Source organism: Sordaria macrospora, chromosome 4, assembly GCF_033870435.1.
Source record: "Sordaria macrospora chromosome 4, complete sequence".
Lineage (NCBI taxonomy): Eukaryota > Fungi > Ascomycota > Sordariomycetes > Sordariales > Sordariaceae > Sordaria > Sordaria macrospora.
Genome location: NC_089374.1, coordinates 4,580,307 through 4,597,886, shown reverse-complemented (window position 1 = coordinate 4,597,886; position 17,580 = coordinate 4,580,307). Strand labels below are relative to the sequence as shown.

At 51.1% G+C, this 17,580-nt stretch overlaps 4 protein-coding genes across 4 annotated transcripts; 2 read left to right on the top strand and 2 right to left on the bottom strand.

The window, feature by feature from the left end:
- Window positions 1-15: 15 nt before the first annotated feature.
- Window positions 16-3,204, bottom strand: SMAC4_02053 (uncharacterized protein; the record flags this gene model as incomplete). Its single annotated transcript, XM_003350292.1, has 1 exon — window positions 16-3,204. The coding sequence occupies one exon, from the start codon at window positions 3,202-3,204 to the stop codon at window positions 16-18; it is 3,189 nt and encodes a 1,062-aa protein (XP_003350340.1).
- Window positions 3,205-4,573: 1,369 nt separating this feature from the next.
- On the top strand, window positions 4,574-6,596 carry SMAC4_02054 (uncharacterized protein). The gene is made up of 2 exons (XM_003350293.2): window positions 4,574-5,207; window positions 5,298-6,596. Exons 1-2 carry the CDS (start codon window positions 4,937-4,939, stop codon window positions 5,624-5,626), a joined length of 600 nt encoding a protein of 199 aa, XP_003350341.1. The 5' UTR covers window positions 4,574-4,936; the 3' UTR covers window positions 5,627-6,596.
- Window positions 6,597-7,314: 718 nt separating this feature from the next.
- SMAC4_13688 (uncharacterized protein) lies at window positions 7,315-8,133 on the bottom strand (the record flags this gene model as incomplete). Its single annotated transcript, XM_066091544.1, has 1 exon — window positions 7,315-8,133. One exon carries the CDS (start codon window positions 8,131-8,133, stop codon window positions 7,315-7,317), a length of 819 nt encoding a protein of 272 aa, XP_065946967.1.
- A 6,990-nt stretch (window positions 8,134-15,123) lies between these two features.
- Window positions 15,124-17,557, top strand: SMAC4_02056 (uncharacterized protein; the record flags this gene model as incomplete). Its single annotated transcript, XM_003350295.2, has 2 exons — window positions 15,124-17,203; window positions 17,297-17,557. Exons 1-2 carry the CDS (start codon window positions 15,131-15,133, stop codon window positions 17,555-17,557), a joined length of 2,334 nt encoding a protein of 777 aa, XP_003350343.2. The 5' UTR covers window positions 15,124-15,130.
- Between the last annotated feature and the right edge of the window lie 23 nt (window positions 17,558-17,580).

The window sequence follows — 17,580 nt, the reverse complement described above, 5'->3', positions numbered from 1 at the left end:
CTCCAGCTTCAGTACTCAGCGGTTGTTCGATCGGTCATCGCCGCCATCAGTGATCTCCTTCCTCTTCCTCTTCTCCCTATTCTCGATCCTTTTCTTGATGAAGGCATTCTTCTCGACAGCAGTAGCAGCCTGGGCTCGGGCGGAGTCGAGTATCTTCCCCTTGGTCTCTGCGTACGAGTCTCTCAACGCTCCCCTTGCCGTGACGAGGGTTTTGATCCTTTCCTCCAAGATATCCAACTTCTTGATTTCGTCGTCCATTATTAGCCCATCGTCCATCTTGGTAACATTACTACCACTACTACCCGTCTCCGTCTCCGTCTCCGCCTCCGCCTCCGCCTCCAACCTCCTGGGTTCTTTTTCTTTTTGAGCCATCTCAAGACTCAATCCGCCCAACGCCCTACGTACCTCCCACTTTTCCTTCATTAAACCTCTGATCTCCCTTCTAAAGAGCCGTTTCCGTCTTTGGTACTCCAGTACGAGGGCCATGACCTGCTTCTTGGGCGCGATGCCCGCTAATTGCCCCGTCACGCCCCCCCTCCCCATCAATTGCTCCTTCGGCAGACAGAATTCTGTAAACTTGGTGTCAAAATCTCTGGTCGTCCAGCTGCGGCTGCCTCCGACTTCGACTTGCGCCTTTTTTTCCCGGTCCTGCTCCGCCGCCGCCGCCGCCGCCATCTCCTTCATCGCCCGCGCCTTGAAATCTTCCAAGGGTAGATGTTCATTTCTTTCCAACATTTCAAAAAACCCACCGGTAGTCGTGTGGTAGCGGTCTAGATCCATGTCGTCGCTTTCAGAGTTGTTCAAAGCCTCCTCATTGAACATTTCTTCTTCTTCTGGTAAAGAGGGTCCGGATCCTGACCGAGCTAGTTCCTCCTCTGTAGGCGTGCTCGTGATTTCGGCGTTAGCATCGGCCTTGGCCTGCTCGCGTTCACGTTTGCGCTCCTCCTTTTGTAACCCCTGAGCCAAGGCGTTCCTGATCTTCGCTCTGCGCGCGGGGGATAGATCTTTCAACTCGGTCGTTTTGCCCTGTTGCTCATGTGGCTGCGTATCCTCCTGATGCTCATGCGATTCAGGCTTCTCCTGCGGTCCCTCCTGTTCAGCCAGCGGAAGAGGCGAACCCTCCAAAAGAAGCTCCCTCTCGCGTTCGGACAGCTTCGAGAATGGAAACGACCCGCCCCTCATCCTACGGGCATGCTTGTCCAACAGCAATTGCACTTCATCCAGCATCTTGTCCGCGCTCAACTTCCGCTTGGCCTTCAGCTTTTGCTGCATTTGCGCATTCCTCTTTTTCACCTGCGCCGCCATTTCGTCCACCATCTCGATGAGCGGTTTGAGTCCGGCTTTAAACATGGCCTCCTCATCCGCTTGGATAGAGACGGGTAACGCGTCCGCCAAGCGCTGTATCTCCTTCTCAAACATGACGCACGCGGCTTGGTGCTCTTGGGACGCCGGCGCTTGGCTGTTCCGGATACGTTCCACGGCGGCCTTGTCAGCCACGATTTGGCGGTAGAGTTCATGCGTGCAGCCTTCCTCGAGGTTTTTGATCCGGCGGACTCTGAGATCCCCCAAAACGCGGATGATCGTGGACGAGAGCTGGTGCATTAACTGTTGCAGACGGCGGTCGGATAACAGGCCCGCGAGCTCACGGACGCGGCGAAATAGTCTCAACAGCGCACCGGGGCTCAGGGGTCTAGGATGGGCTGCGAGGTTGCGAACAAGGCCGAGGGTGTCAAGGTGTTCAAGCACGTAGGAGTCGCACAGCATTGCGGGCACGGAAGTGGTTTTGAACGCCGAGACAGTGCGTGGATCTTTGAGGAGGGTATTGGTGAATGTCCGCTTCCAAGTGCTTAACTCGACGACTTCGGGGGACTCCCAGTTCTTTTCGGCCAGGTGATGGGGGATGTGTGCTAGGGAAAAACGGTAGCAGGATTCCTCCAGAAGCATGCGGACCGTCTCCACGATGGTTGTGTTCACCTTGTGTGGAAAGAGCATTATGGGGTAGTGAGCAGCCAGAGCCTCCCTGAGCTGGGTCGACTTGGGGTTCGTAATGGGCCAATCGAGTTTGAATTTTGGGTGCCGGGGGACCTTGGATTGTTCCAGGTCTTTGACTTGCTCGAGCACCACGTTTTCACGCTGTTCGGTTCTGATGTTTTCCACATGGTTGAGTTGCGCTGCCTCGTCCTCCGCTTCGGCTGGTTGCTCTATCCTCTCGTCTCCCGATTGCTCGATTGGCATGGCTGGCGTTTCTGTCCTTGGTTCGCGGGAACGTTTCCACATCTTGCTAGCAGCAACTGAGGCGGCGTGGGCTTGCTGCCTGGCTTTCTCAAGTGACCATTCACGATACTCTAGTATCTGATCAATGGCAGGGAGCATCCACTCATAGTCCTCCCTCGTGATATCGTTCGCTTTGCGAAGCCGTGGATGTGGTGTGCTGGGGACAATCCCCGATGGCTGTAGAACTGTCTCGTTGGCCTTTGTGTATTCTTCTAGACACGCTTTACGCGCAGCTTCGCAGTGTTTGGCTCGCTTGGCTTTGAGTGCCTGATCTTGGGCATCCGCTTGAGAATTGGCAAAATCAAGCTCCGCCTGCGCCTTTACATAACTCATGTCGGCTTCCCACAGCGCTTCACGGGCCTCTACCGCAGCAGATCCGGCGATCTCCGCCGTGGTCCTACAGGCTGCCAGAGCTCTGTATTTGCTGGGATACTCCTCCATGCCGCCGTAGAAGCCGGATAGCTTGTCGTATATCCTGGACAGAACTTGCGCAGTCCTTTGAGATGCTTTTTGCGTCCTGTTTGTGCGAGTGAGACACGCCAGGGCCATACTTGTGATGTTGCGCAATATACGCCACTCAGATCTATCCATTCTTAACAATAACGTGACGGGCTTCTTCGTGGCTCTGGAGGGCGACACTACTTGGTCAATGTCCTTGTTGTCTTGTGGTATTTGGGCTGGAGAGCAAGGCAGAGGAGCTTCAAGGGCCAGACGGTCTGGTTGTTCGGCCACGGCCAGTTGTGCAGCAGAAGAAGCTGTGGTTGGGCGGAGGAACTGGTGGTGGTGAGGGTGAATGCGGATGCGATGGACCAGGTGGTGGCCAATTTGAAGAGGATTGTGGACAAGGACGGCCGACTTGAACATGCGCCATGATGTTGGTCGCCCTGCGCGTGTAGTCGCCGCCACGCGGCAAAGGCCTGAGGCAATCATGGTCACGATGGCATTCCGGGTTTTAAAAAGATGGTAGATCGAGGTTTGATTAACTCTAGGGTTGAGTGGTTGTCAAGAACTGACAGAGTGACCATCAAGTGAGTTTGTGGTTGATGAGAAGTGAAGCCGTTGACGAGGATGGTTCATGGCGGAATTGACGAATCGGACAAATCGCCTGCCCCACCTGGAAAAAGCGAGTGGACTTCAATGCGACCATCGTCGTTGGATGTGGCTGGTGGCAACTGTACAAGGAATTAGAGCAACCGCAGAGCTAAGTCGACTAGCGTGGTTGTATTTTGTACAGCTGTCGCCTATCGCCCAGTTCGTCTTATCTTTTTGTGGCTGGGGTGATCCGTTGGATGTACCCCTAAGACACGACCACCCAAAAAATTGCCAGCGGAAATAAACAGACAAAAGTCACAGTGGTCACTCATCGATTTAACAACCTTCCAAAGCTCTTGAATTGATGCAGCTCATCTAAAAGAAAAGCTCGTACCTTTCTCCTATTCCTGCGAGATTTTTGCCTCATTTTGGATGATTTGTGGCTGCACAAAAAGGCAACGTCGATGAGTGAGTTCAGCACAAGAGAAGGAAGGACCTACAGGGGGCTTTCTAGTGGACTGGAAACTCCACCAAACGTGCCGAGCCACCCAAAGTAAACAATCATAAAGGGGGAAAGGAACGACGATAATAGTGTCAGCACCACGCCGACCTTGACTGTTCTTGCCCAACCAGGCAGATTAAAAACTCAGAATGATCACAATCCCGTCGATATCAGTCATCAAGCTTGTCTCTGCTCCTTCCCCGATTCGGCGATCGACGAAAGGTCATCAACTACCCCCCTTCCTGTAGGGCAGGACAGGAGCGCCTGCCGCTGTTGGAAGTCGGGCTACCGTGACCACCTCACTGAAAGACAGCAACGGCTCGATTTCCCAGCGGCACCAGATAAACACACCAAGCAGGTGCTCTGTACCCAACAGGCTCCTGTCTGTTATACGAAAAAGTTTGCTCCTCGCGGCACAAAGTACCGGATTACTCTAGAGGTAGGCAACCAGAGCGACGTTGGTCTGCTGCCTTGCATTCCTGCCACTACTCATCAGTGAAATCTCACATCATCGCTCAAGGTACGAACTAGCTCATCAGATGGTCCTACCCGTCCGGCTTCACTGTTCTTGATCGTCCTGCCCTGGGCCGCATCGAGCCCGTGATCTCGGAAAGGCTTCAAAGCGACGACAGACCGCCGCCTTTATTTCAATCTGCCAACACCACGGTGGAAAGCAAAGTATAAAAAGGAATCTTCAACGGCAAGATATTTTCCACTTCCTGGCGCCTGAGAGCCTTTGAGGTTGTCTTCTCCAACAAGTCGAGACGGCTGGTTGGCGTTCCGACCTTCACGACGAACCCAGTTGGCTTGAACGCCGCGACTTGATGAGAAGAAACTGATCATGGACAACATACGCGCCGACACATCGGCTGATTGGTGTTTGGAGCGTTGGGGATCAATGAGTAGGAATCGGCCAACAGCGAAATAACGAAGAGGTAATCGGTCGCGAAATCCGACAACGGACTTGTATAAAGCACGTCCACACGCCTGCGTTCTTGGGATGAACTTTTCCAGACTATCACCATCATTTCCAGCCGTTGACAGATCATCGCTTCAACTTCACAAACCCGGCTCATCCCAGAGTAACGACCAGTTTCCAATCTCGATTAAGACTCGCTCAACGTCAACATGGCATCATCTTCCGCCACGCCCGGGGCATCTGCCAAGGAGAATTTCAAGCAGCGTCCCAAGGAAGTGTGCGACGCTCTCTTCAACTCTGTCACCAATATTGGAGAAAAGCTCAAGGACAATGACGCCAAGGCGAAGGAGGCCTTGAAAGCGGCGGTAGACGGGCTCAACAACGCCAGAAACATGGATTGGGCAGGCTTCTGCGAGAATCAAGAAAATGCAACCCGACTTCAGACCATGGAGACCGCGGCGGTTGGCATTGAGAAGACTGGTAAGGCAATCCAGATATTCTTGACCGGGGGAGCTTTCGATGGCTCTGGGCACATACCCTAGCTAACAGATGACCTTTTGTTTCCCGCAGCCGGCAAACTCGACACCCTCCTCGACGATGCGACAGCTGACAAGAAGAATGATATTACAACGAAAGCGAGCTTGATCAAATCAAACACCCTTACCTTGGTCAAACAAGTAGAGTTGGCCGGTCTCCAGCGACGCATTAAGCTCAAAGAACTAGACAACAACGACGGCCTCGTTTCATATACCAGCGACGCAGCCGGTAACGAGGAGGATTCGTCGTGGGGAGATGTGCGCTACAAGGAGGAGATCAAGAAGGCTAATATCGATGATCGCAGTCACGGTGACCGCTTCGATCACGGGCGTGACGACAGAGAAGATGGTCCCGCCCTCTAGGGCATGAGATCAAAGAAATGTCTCGAAGGTGGGGGGGGAGAAGGACAGAGACAGAGATCTCAGACTGAGAGTCGTGGGGAAATGCTTGGTTCTAAGAAGCGATAGGAGGGATGAATACTGGCCGGGTTTTCCTTTTCGTCTCGTTAGTGTCGGTACCGCACTACATCACAGTCCTTACTAGGTAGATCGAGTCAGCCATCCAAATCATAACAGTCCTTACCTTGCCAACATGGAAAACAAACTCAAGGCAAATTTGCGCCAGTGAAAATGCCCTGCGCCGCCTTTTCCATGGTGAGGCTGAGTGAGAGGAGTAACGCCCGCAGGTACCTATGCACAGGTTCACAGAGGGGTGAAAAAGGGGAAGTGCATCACGAAAGAACATTCAAAAGACGAGACGTACTGTAGCTATTCAACATCCAATTTGTGTTCCATAAATATCATCCGCACATCGCACCAAAATCACGATTATCGACCCAAAGAAAAGTACCTAACCAAGCCTCATCACGATAACAATGTCCATCGTTTAGTCCGATGTCTGCGTGCCTGAATGCCCTCCTGAACAAAGACATGCCCGTGCGGGTCAAAATTATGGCCACCAGGCCGTGGGCCATGAAATTCGTCTGTCTGAGATAAGAACGTTGGTTGCTTCCTTGCATTCCTGCTGCTACTGGCCAGACGAGTGTTTCAGGTGCGGGCGGTACTACCTCGAGGCTCATCTTACGTCTGGTACTAATGCGACAGGGTGACAAGAATGTCGTGCGCTCTTGGTCAGACTTTATTAACTCCAGCATCAACGGCTTGAAGAGCTCAGCGGATTGGATGCGGCCGATCTTCGAGCCACGTGTGACCCTGAAAAATATGGGCTTTGGTAAAGAAGGTGCATATCCCAGCAATACCTACCGAATAATCTCGTGAAATCCAGAATCTAGCTACCTCCACTAATTTCCTTTCCAGGCCTACATATGTGCCCAGTCTTGTATTGTGCAAGCTCGTGAATGTGCATTCAAGTGTATGTTAGTTAAGCCGGAGCGTAGTGTTTTCGAGCGAGGGACTGTCAATTGAGCCTTTTTTGGAGCTTACAACCCTAACAAGCAGGCGCTCGTATGTTACTATATGTGCTCAGCTGTACGTGAAGCAGCTTACATATCTGTGCCAGGAAAGGGAATTACTGGGGGGGGGCTCAATTCTGGATTTCCCGAGATTATTCGGTACAGCTGGTAGCGAGGGGGGTTCGGCGTGGGGAAAGGCGCGTTTCAAGAAGGAGATCAAGAACAGCATATGTGAGCGATGGAAGCAGTCGTGGTGACCGCTTCGATCAAGGCTCGAACCGCAGAGATGATTGATGGTTCCGCCATTTAGCGCATGAGATCAAAGCAATAATTGGAAAGGAGGGAGTAGAAAGGCAGACACAGAGATATCAGACAGGAAAGCATGGGGCAACAGCTTGGCTCCAGGAAGAGAGCGGGAGAGATGAATATTTGTTGGAAGTTTTCGCGTTCGTAGGTGGCACCGATACCATACCGCAGGACGCCGAGAAGAAAAAATGGCAGGCTTGGACGCAACAGCTTTTCTTCATTCATGGTCATGCCAAGGCTGTATAATGTGATGGTCTCATCCTGATGAAGTTAGCAAGCAATAGACAACTGTTTTTTTACCAAGATCAATGGTGCTTGATTCGCCTCTCCCTCCTACAGAAACTCTTTGGCGTCTTCCCAGACCTCGCCTTCGTTGGAAGCATCTGACACCATATCCTCTTCAGCTTCCCTTTTTATGGGAGCAGCTTTCTCTTCCTTCTTGATGGGAGAAGGTTTGACGTAGCCCACCATAAACTGTCTCAAGTCGACGTCATTCAATCTGCACCAATCCACGCCGTCCATGATGAAATCATTCCTTTCTACCCTTGCCCCGTCCTTCACCATGTAGGACGCACCCGGATCAAAATAGACCGGGTCATCGCGCCACCTGCCGCCTACCACCCTGCGCCAGTCCTCTTTGATGCCTTCCAGCCAGTGCACGTTTGTCGATACATCAACCGTCATCGCAAACTTTCCTTTCACGTCTCTCTTTAGGCGCTGCACGACTATGGCCGTTCGCACCACTAGCGGCACCCCTCTCTTAGTTGTTGGGTCTTCCAGAAACGTGAATTTGACCGCATTGGGCTCGCCGCATGTCTTCTCGTCGTGTCCAATCTCGCCCTTCAACAGGGAGGAAGTCTCGTACTTGAACTGGAGGCTCTTGGCCTTGTTGCGGTCCCCGTTTACCGAGAGGTAGCCTTGATATCCCGCGGATGCGCTGGCAGTCCACCCTTTGGAAACGGATGCGTCAACGGAAGTCAAGCCTACACGATTCGGGTTCTTCTCGGTTGGCATGGTCTCCTTTGGTACCGGATCCCATTGTGAAATGTCACCGCCCTCTGGTACTCCGACGCGGAAGTGTGAGGCGGCGAAGACTAGCTTGATATCCACGGAGCGGAATCGATTGCGGGTTTCGGTGCTGTCAGGGATCATCGTCCACTCAAGCACAATGAGAGTACACGGGGTAGTGTCGCCGTTGGCGAGATATAGCTTGGGGATGCATTGGTCCGCTCGCAGTTTAGAGGGGAAAGCGGCGGATTTGAAGCCATGAACAACATGGACGAGGCGTCCGCGAACGACGTTGGTGCCTTTCTTGTCAGAGCCGGTGACATGCTCGCGATGAAACTGATAAAGGCTCGTGTTGCGAAACTTAAGCTGGCCTGTTCGTCGTTAGAAGGGTCAAGAGGGATGTCGAACGTGATGTCGTCGATATTTTCCATGTTTGGAGTTTTCGCTGGGTTGGACGTAGTCTGATAAACTGAGCGCTACCAGTCGCCAGAGATCCAGAGACAAAGTTTAGGGCGGATAACCTCACTATCCCTGGTCGCAGTGACCTGAAATGGGAAAGGAAGTTTGTGACGGGTTGGAATGTTGGGTATCAGTCAGTCAAGGTACTAACTCTGCTTGAATGGCTTTGGATCCAAACTCTGCGTGAATAGATGACGACCCTTTGGGCAATACTGATACCACATTCTCCTCTTCCTCCAAGAGGCTGAGAAAGCGGCCCGTGTCTTGGCGCCTGTGGAAGGGTGTGCTGATCATGTAAAAGACCGTCTATATCACAGCCTGACTTGCTCCTTCCAATACAATCGTGTTATTAGAGCCATATATGTGACTTGCATGTACATCTTTCAGCTCATTATCATGCATTCGCCGCTCATGGAACCCAATAAAAGAGAGCTGGCAGCGGTCATATGGTTAGGGACAAGAATATTGAAGCTTGATCAATGGCTGAAGCTGAAATGGAGATCCGAAAGGAGAAACTCGCATGAATGAGGATGTCAACAAGATAGTCGCCGCCTCTTGTGTTCCACCACACCTGCCAGCCCTGTTCCTAACCATAGGTGCTTGATGTTCCATCCTTATCACCGTCTCGTTCGACTGGACGGACCCGGAGCTGGTTCGCCCGACTATCTTCTGCGTTGCTGCCTTCCACTTCTTGATTGTCGACGACGAATTGGGCATCGAAAGGAAGGACCAAATGTCATGGGGTGAATTGGGGTGGCGAAGCTTTCTGCAAGATCCCCGCGCTTTCTAAGATCGGGAAAGGATGTGCCTGCTGTGCTTGATACACTCTAGGTTTGAGATACCGGTATCGTGCCTTCCAGTTTGTGGGTTTAAAAGTCTAGTATCTGGTTGTTATCGGGACCATGTGCTGTTGATGATATGATCCGTGATGTGAATTTGGACTGCCACCCCGACCGAGTAAAGCATTGCCTCATTATGTCATGTAAGGTAATGGAGGTAAGCGTGATATGGTGAAGTTGGAGTTCCCCGCTTGGGAAATCTCGTAAGAAATGTCGACACTGGACGCCGGTTAGGTACTTACTTGTAAAGGTATGGAACAGGGCCCTTGAGGGTGTTCAAACTCTGGGAACGCGCTCATCTGGTTATTTCCCGTGTTATGGGCGCTTCTTGCCACGCGTGAAGAAACTCAATCTCACCCGAGGAGGCTGCCAGCAAGCAATACGAAACGTGATGATCATTCATACTTTCCTTGGTTGTGTCCTTCTCTGGTGCCGTGTGTCTGAGGCATCCAATTGAAGGGTAATTAATTCCAAAACGTCAATTAAACGCCTGTCCCAAGTTGAGTCGTCGCTACATGTCTGCTCACACGCCATGTTTGTCTCATCCATAACCAATTTGCCACTGGGCGACAACTCCGGATACCCTCCCCGTCCTCACCGGGCATGCGAGAACCATCGCCCGCTTTCTACTTGGGAACGTTCCAAGCTCAGTTTTGCAAGTACGCTCTCCACAAACCTGTGGGGGTTGGCAGGTTCGGAATCACTGCGAGAGAAGAGTTTTTCCAGATTGACATATTTGGTGTTCGGCTCTGCCAGGTCACGAAACAGCTTCTCCATGAAAGAACGGCGGACGGCGGGCTTCAGTTCCAAGTTATCCTCCCGGAAACAGTGTAGAACAAGTGCAGCGACGCCAGCAGCCACGGCAGTGGCCACGGAGTTACCACCATCGGCGTCGCCGTCAACGACGTTTTGACTGGGGAAAATAAAATCTGTCGCCTTTGGCACAACATACCGCTGTGGGCTATTGTGAATGTTCGCAGCACCGATTGATTGTGCTCTCGTGCAGTCAGCCGGATAGTATTCGGACTTGTCAGCGTCGTTTTCCTTATCCCTAGCTGCAGAGTAAATCACCACTGTCGCCGACCTTTCGTCGTTGTCGATCAATCTCTTGAGTTTCGAGGCAGGGGTTTGGAGTTCGGAAGTATCCTTGGGCTTTGCGGACGGAGCTTGCAGTTCAACATGATCCCTGAAGATCCAACTCGTCGACATGATTTCTATGTCGTTGTCGAGTGCCCATTCGATGGCCTAAAAGGATGAAGAGAGAGGAAAGTTAGTTGAAGGATGGGGTACACCGAGCCCTTGACTGAAGCCGAAGGGATGAAGATGCATTGGCACGGAGACGAAGTACCTACATCTGGGAGTTTTCTCACGTCAAAGACGGGGTTCGGTAGGTATCCTTGCTTACGGCAGTCAATCTTGGCCACGTGGATCTCCACAAAGGGGCAGATACTCGCAATGATCGAAGCCATCACAGTACCGTGGCCGTTTGTTGATGTGTACCAAGGATCATCTTTCCCGTGTAAGGAGCTCCGAGGAAAGCCGTAAGAAGCCAAGTTTTTGCTTATGCCATCCTTTTCTGGGTTGACGCCATTATCCAAAAGCGCCACTCTTAGTGTGACAAGGGCAGTGTTCGGGGCTTGGAACAGTAGTTCAATTCCGCTGATAAACTACTTTGGTCTCGAAGGCCTTGTTGGTCCTTTCAACCTCTAGAGAAAGGCTGGGCTTCAAGGCCTTCTTATGCCAAGGGGAAACGGTACCTATCTAGTACGTACAGGTCCTTGTCACCTGAGGCTCCAAGGCATCTAGCGATCTGCATACATGTAGGTCTTTCTCGTATGACACCAGGAGTGTGGAATATGCCCGTTTGACAGTGTGGCATATGCCCGTATGCCACCAGGAGTGTAGCATATGTCCGTGTGACAGACTATGAGCGCTATCATTATGACCCATCAGATATCCTCACAATCGGGGCACCACAAGAGACATTCAATCGATTGGCACGCGATTTGCTTCGGTTCATGAGCAAGGTGAGTGTTGTTTATCGATACCCAGAAACCCTTACGTGTTTATGTTTCCGTAGCTGACGGGTAAAAATAGCGAGTGCATAGCGAGTCATACATTGCTATCTCAGCTGTCGATCTTGGTGCCACGATTGTCAAGGAGGTAAGATGTCTTAACCAAGCACTTCATTACCCAAAAACTTGCTAACAGCACACCCTGACTCCCTGACAGGCTCTTTCGCTGGCTGTATTTGACTCTCATTGCCAGAATGACGAGTTGGTCAACAGGATATGCTTGATTGTCAGTTTTACTTGGTCTCTGTCTCAACCTTGCGTTCTTCACATCTCCCTCAACCCTATTGTCAAGACCAATACGGATGGAGCTCTGCTGTGGGCTGTGCTTCGCCTCTCAAAGCAAAACCACGCAGAACCAATACTGTGCTGATTCTGATTGTCTTACAACCAGGCGTTCTTTGGGTCCTTGCACCGCACCACAAATATCTCTGAGTCGATCTCGGTTCTTTCCAAACTTCCGTACCCATCGATCAACACAGGAAATCACGCCCATCCATCACCTCAGCTACTGGTTGGTTTGGCCGAATACCATGCTACTGTTGCTGCGAGATTTGAACAAGCGGCATGTGACAAGCCTTATAAAATTGTGAATTGTTTTCAGAAGTATGGTCAGGGGTCATCGGATTCACAGGTTAGTGTCCATCATCATCCATGCTCATTCACCCTCGACCAAACGGTGGACTAACATGGAAGACACCGGACACGCAGGTGGTTGCCGGGTCTTGCGCTAAAACCCTACTCGCCAATGACATTTCGCTAGGGATGGATACATCTCATTCCCAGCTCTATGAGGCAATTGGGCACGATCAAGAAGAGTTCTGGAGAATCCAGTTTGAAGATGCTTGTATACGTAAGCTATATTTCCCGCTACAGGGCTAAAAAGAAGCCCCGACGCTAGCTATTTGACTCAATACTAACCGATACCTTGTAGGCAAGCTTAATGTCTACCAGCAGCTACTCCGGATCTTAGATTTTGGGTTCCGAAGAAAACTTCCGCCTTCTCTTCAGACCTACACGACCCTGGCCAAGTTCCTTGCGAACAAGACGGATGTTCAGGAATGGTTAAAGTCATCAACGCGTCGTCAGACTTTCCTTTGCCCTTCACTGCCGCAATTTCCCGTTCGCCCCGACCAACTTGGAAATGCACTTGCACTGGCTCTTGACCAGAGGATCAATACCAATCCCCTTATTCATCCAATCACGTTGCATTTGGATACTACCTCTACAGACACAGAGCCAGAGGGCTCGATTTCTCTTCTAACGTCCATACTCTATGGATCGTTGTGTTCCGAGCTTCTTTTCCAGCAGCCAAGTTTGGCGATGCAAATTTGGGACGTCGGTCTTCCGGAGATGCTATACGCGAAGGGACAAATGCTTTTTCCTGAGCTTAGCAGACAACTTCAAGGGCTGCTCAGGAAACTTCTATCTCGTCAAAAACTTTGCAGAGAGACATATGTCGTCGTTCACGTCACTTCGCTTACTATTCCAGCACAAAACGTCGTCAGAACCCTCTTTCAAAGCCTAGATCGAACTGATTGTCGGGCCACTGTTCTTCTTCTGACAACGTCACCTACTCAACTACAATCAACCATACTAGAAGAGATGCCAGATTAACACATGCCGCAGTTTTGTATCCAAAATCCGGATGACCTGGAATTCACCAACGCTCTTAGCGACGATATAGGAGAGTGGGTTGTTACTCACGGTGTTTTACCAGAGATTGAGCCTAAGGTCTTATCGAAGTTGAGGTGAGCGGCGTCGTGGTCAGAAGTGGACCAACTTCTTTTCTGTCATCACCAGAGATTCAAGAACGGAAACTTGACTATGTCTTCACTGGCCACCGAAGAGCCTTCCGCCCAATGGTTGTCCAGAGCAATACGCCTTCACGGCAACTGGCTTCTTGTGGCACCTTTGTGGATTTACCATGCGAGACGTACCTTGACTCTCCGTGAACTCGACGAGGCAGTCAACTTTGACTTGATGATGGGATCAGATTTCCTGTTCTTCTCCAGGTTGTAACTGCAATAGCCGGCCCTGACTGCAGACAGTGTCAATCTTTACGAGTCGGGCTGTTTCCGTCTATCCGAATGCCGCCAATCTCTTGCGCGCGACGTCATGAAAGCTCTTCCAGGCACTGCTGTTGTGGACAGTTGCCATGTTTACCCTACTTCCGTCCATGTTCGGCAACATCTTCTGGAGCCAGAATACCTGAAACTTGTTTCTGCAGCTTCACCTTCAGCCTACCTGGCGAGGTCTTGTCTTTTGCAAATCAAATACGAGCTTTCCAAACAGCTCCACACCGGAATCTTCACAGACACAAAGTCAAGCGTTATTGAGCCAAATATAATGGCTGAGCATGCTTTTTCTTCATGGAGCGTGCATCACTCACAGTCATTTCCGCTAGGAAGTGTCAGCCAGCAACCTAATGGAGTCGCACATAAGGGTGAAGCCAATTTGGCTCTAGAGCATCTCATCGCGGATTTTCTCAACAGCCCCGCAGATGTAGAAAGGTGGCGTCAGTGCATCGAGGTCCCGGTTTCCAAATGGTCATGTCTAAAGACCTCGGATAATCTCGAGAGTTGGGTGGAATTCTCACCGGCTTCTTTGCAATCCAGGCTCAAGATCTCCCTCCAACATGCCACGTCAATCTCTGCAACCCTCGCTACTCGGTTCGACACTTGGAACAGCCACCACGATAGCTTGCTTCTGAAGGCCATATATGAGAATGACTGGATTTTTGCCGGTTCACTGTCTCGCTTCCTCAAACAAAGTGGACTGTCTTATCGGAAAGAAACAATCGCCCAGTATCTTCTGATGCCGTTCCCAAAGAGAACAGACCTGTTCGAGAGCACGCTACACGAGATTTGCTCCTCTCTGGATCTTGAGCAGACGCTGGAGAATATTTGCTCATCTCTTGACCAAAGCATGACTTTCTACCAGGTTGCATCCCATAACCTCGGAATTCTTCGTCTCACAATCAAGAGCCCGAAGAGGACAGAGAATATTGCCTACCTGGCTCGTGTAGCGAGTCGCCTTGGAGATCTCTCGCTTACTGAGAAGATTCTGACAAGTATCAATGATCTGGAGCACAACAACGGCAACATCGGAGGAGAACGGGATCTGTACAGAGAGACCCTTCTTGCTGCGGTAGCTTCGGGACAAGAGGGAATTGTAGGAAAACTGCTGGAAGTCATCTCGCCGGTGAACATCCAGATTGAGTCGGGGTTAACTGCACTTATGGTGGCATCTATTAATGGGTTTTCCAGTGTGGTGAGTCTGCTGCTGAAGAGAGAAGGCGACATCCACCAAAAGAGCCCGACATCAGGGAATTCTGCACTACATCTTGCAAGTCGAAGTGGTTTTTACAAGACAGTCGCTCTTCTCTCAGCCGCAGAGCATGGGGTTGGACTGCTTTCGAGGAACTCCGGAGACAGTGTACCGTTGCACCTCGCTCTTGCCCATGGACATTTGGAGGTCGCCAGTCTTCTAATAAACAGTATGCTAGAGCGCGCTGGGAATGCAGTACTACCTCCAGAGGACGAACACCTCAAGTCGCACGATTTGGAGCAAGCCCGGGTTGATGTTGCGGACAATTCGGATTCAGACTCTGACTCCAACTCTACCTCGGATTCAGAACATACGGCAGATGACGAAGGCTCCAGCCGTAACTTCTCAAAGGATGAAGTCAAGTGTCCCATAGATATCAAATCTTCAGGGACCCCAGCGTTTGTCATGGCCGCCAGTCAAGGATACTTGAAAATATGCGAGATGATGGAGGCAAAGGGAGCGAATATAAGCCTGACAGACGACAGAGGAATGTCAGCTTTGCATCATGCCTCGAAAAAAGGTGCACTGGACGTGGTCCAATTTCTTTTGAACTGTGGCTTTGATGCCAATCTCGAAGATGACAGCTGGGCATCGCGGACACCCCTATGCTACGCAGCCGGTTTTGGACATTCGGAGGTTGTCCGCCTTCTTCTCGCACACGATAATGGCTCGGTCGTTAAGCTCAACGAAGATGATGTGTTCCTAGGGTTCAAAGAAGCACTTTCGAATGGCCATTACAACACTGCAGGTGTGTTGATTGAAAGAATGGTGCAATATGGGGGCACTCATTCAAGTCTTTCCGAGGCTCTCCGCAACGCGGCTAGGGAAGGCATAGTATCATTGGTGGAGCGGCTACTCGACTACGGCGTCGACGTCAACGCCGTTGACGGATTCAAGAACAGCGCATTACACTTTGCGGCTTGGTACAGCCGGGTTGAGGTCGTCAAGCTTCTAATTCTGCGGAGGGCTAATCTTGAGAGTCCAGACGACAACGGCTTCACACCTCTCATGGATGCAACTCGTAGGAATGCTCACTCCTCGCTCAAGCTTTTGATCGATGCTGGAGCTAACCTGACGGCATTGAATGACTCCGGTGAATCACCTCTCGATTTGGTTATCAGCAGCCGAAGCAAAGAATGCGGAAAACTGCTGCTGGCTAAACTTGCACAAAGTGGTCTGGCATGGATCCATCCATCCAGCACAAAACTAAAGAACCACCTAAAATCTTCCCCAGAGTTATCTGACAAGGATTTCGCCACGGCTGTCCTGCCTGGAATGATGAACATGGTTCTAGACAGCCATAAGCATTCGACATTCAAGGACTTCATCTCTTCACTACTGTGGGACGAGTGGGTGTTGGCACTCGAAACTGTTTGGGATCAATGGGATATCTCGAAATTGGAGCTTGGTGTATACGGAACTGCTCTACATTACGCCGCCGCTCGTCACCAACCTCTTGTTGTCGAGTCGATTTTGACCCGTGACAAGAATCTCATTCAAGTCGATACCGAATCCGGTAAATACGGGACTGCACTTCAGGTTGCTGTCGCCTGTCAGCCGAGGGGAAATGACACATCTTTATTCTTGGACACAGTACACTCGCTGGTACGACATGACGCTGATCTAGCTATTGTGGGGGATTCCATGGCGTACGTATTGCAAGCAGCGGTCTTCAGCCGGCGCGGCCCCCTTGCCACAACCCTGTTGGAGAAGTTGACCCTCGAAGTCATACACAAATGCGGTGGACGGCATGGAACGGTATTAAACGCCCTTCTGGCAGGCCATCGAGACGACGATGACTTTGTGGAGAAATGGTTTGGTGATCTCGTTGGGAAATATAAGGTTTCGGTGACGATGCCGGCCAATGCAAGCAATCACGGGGCCACAGCCTTTCATCAAGCTGCGGAAAGGGCATCGCTGCGGATCGTAAAATTGGTATTTAAACAGGAGGGTGTCGACATTCGCAAACAAGATCTCCTGGGCCGCTTGCCCATTCATCTTGCAGTCTGGTCCGGAGAGAATCGATGGGACATCATCCAAGCTATAGACCCAACGATGAAGACGCTGTGGAAGCGTGACCATCTCAAAAGGTCTATCCTGCATTTTGTCGCCGCACGAGGTTGTATTAGCCTCGCCGAAGAGATTCTCAAGGTTGCGGAGGGTACGCAGCGTGATGTTCGTCGGCTTTTGGACAACACCGACAAGGATGGATGGACGCCATTACATTGGGCCTGCAGAAAGGCATGCAATGACGACATGGTGAAGTGGCTGGTCGAGAAAGGAGCCAGTGTGGACAAGGAAACTGAAGAAGGGTGGTTGCCGCAACATGTTGCCATCTATCATGACAATGATTATCTCGAGAATGGCCATCCCCAGTCCGAAAGTAGCTCGTCCGATAGTAGCGAGGATGAGCTTAAAACAGCGGAGGACAATGAGACCGACAGCAACAAGAAAGAGAGATTGCCAGACAGGCCGGGACAGTATTTAAGCGCTCTTTGCAACGCTTGTTGGTGTGTATGTCAAAACTCCTTTCCTCTCTTCATCCCTACCATCCCAGGCTCAGTCCCGTCTGAAGTATTTGGTTAGCTGACACCACGGGTCAAACAGAGCACATACGGGGAGACCTGGCACTGCACCACGTGTACCAATGAGTCTTATTTGGCCGAATTTGACCTCTGCTTCAAATGCTATAAGCATAAGGACGATATCCACCCACAGGATCACGTCTTTGAGCCCTTGACTCATGGATGGTATCGGTCCTTTAACTCAGAGAGAAACAATATGGTAGCTGGCGGGGGTATGGAAGCAACTGTTGCAGCCGACTCCATCATCAAGAAACTCACAAGGAGGACTACCGGTTTGGACTAGAACGAAGCTTGGGAGTGCCAGGG

Excerpts from the sequence above, each read along its gene's own strand:
- SMAC4_02054 (XM_003350293.2), top strand. The coding sequence starts at position 4,937 with ATGGCATCATCTTCCGCCACGCCCGGGGCATCTGCCAAGGAGAATTTC. Across the intron at positions 5,208-5,297 it reads GGTTGGCATTGAGAAGACTG|CCGGCAAACTCGACACCCTC; the intron begins GTAAGGCAATCC and ends TGTTTCCCGCAG.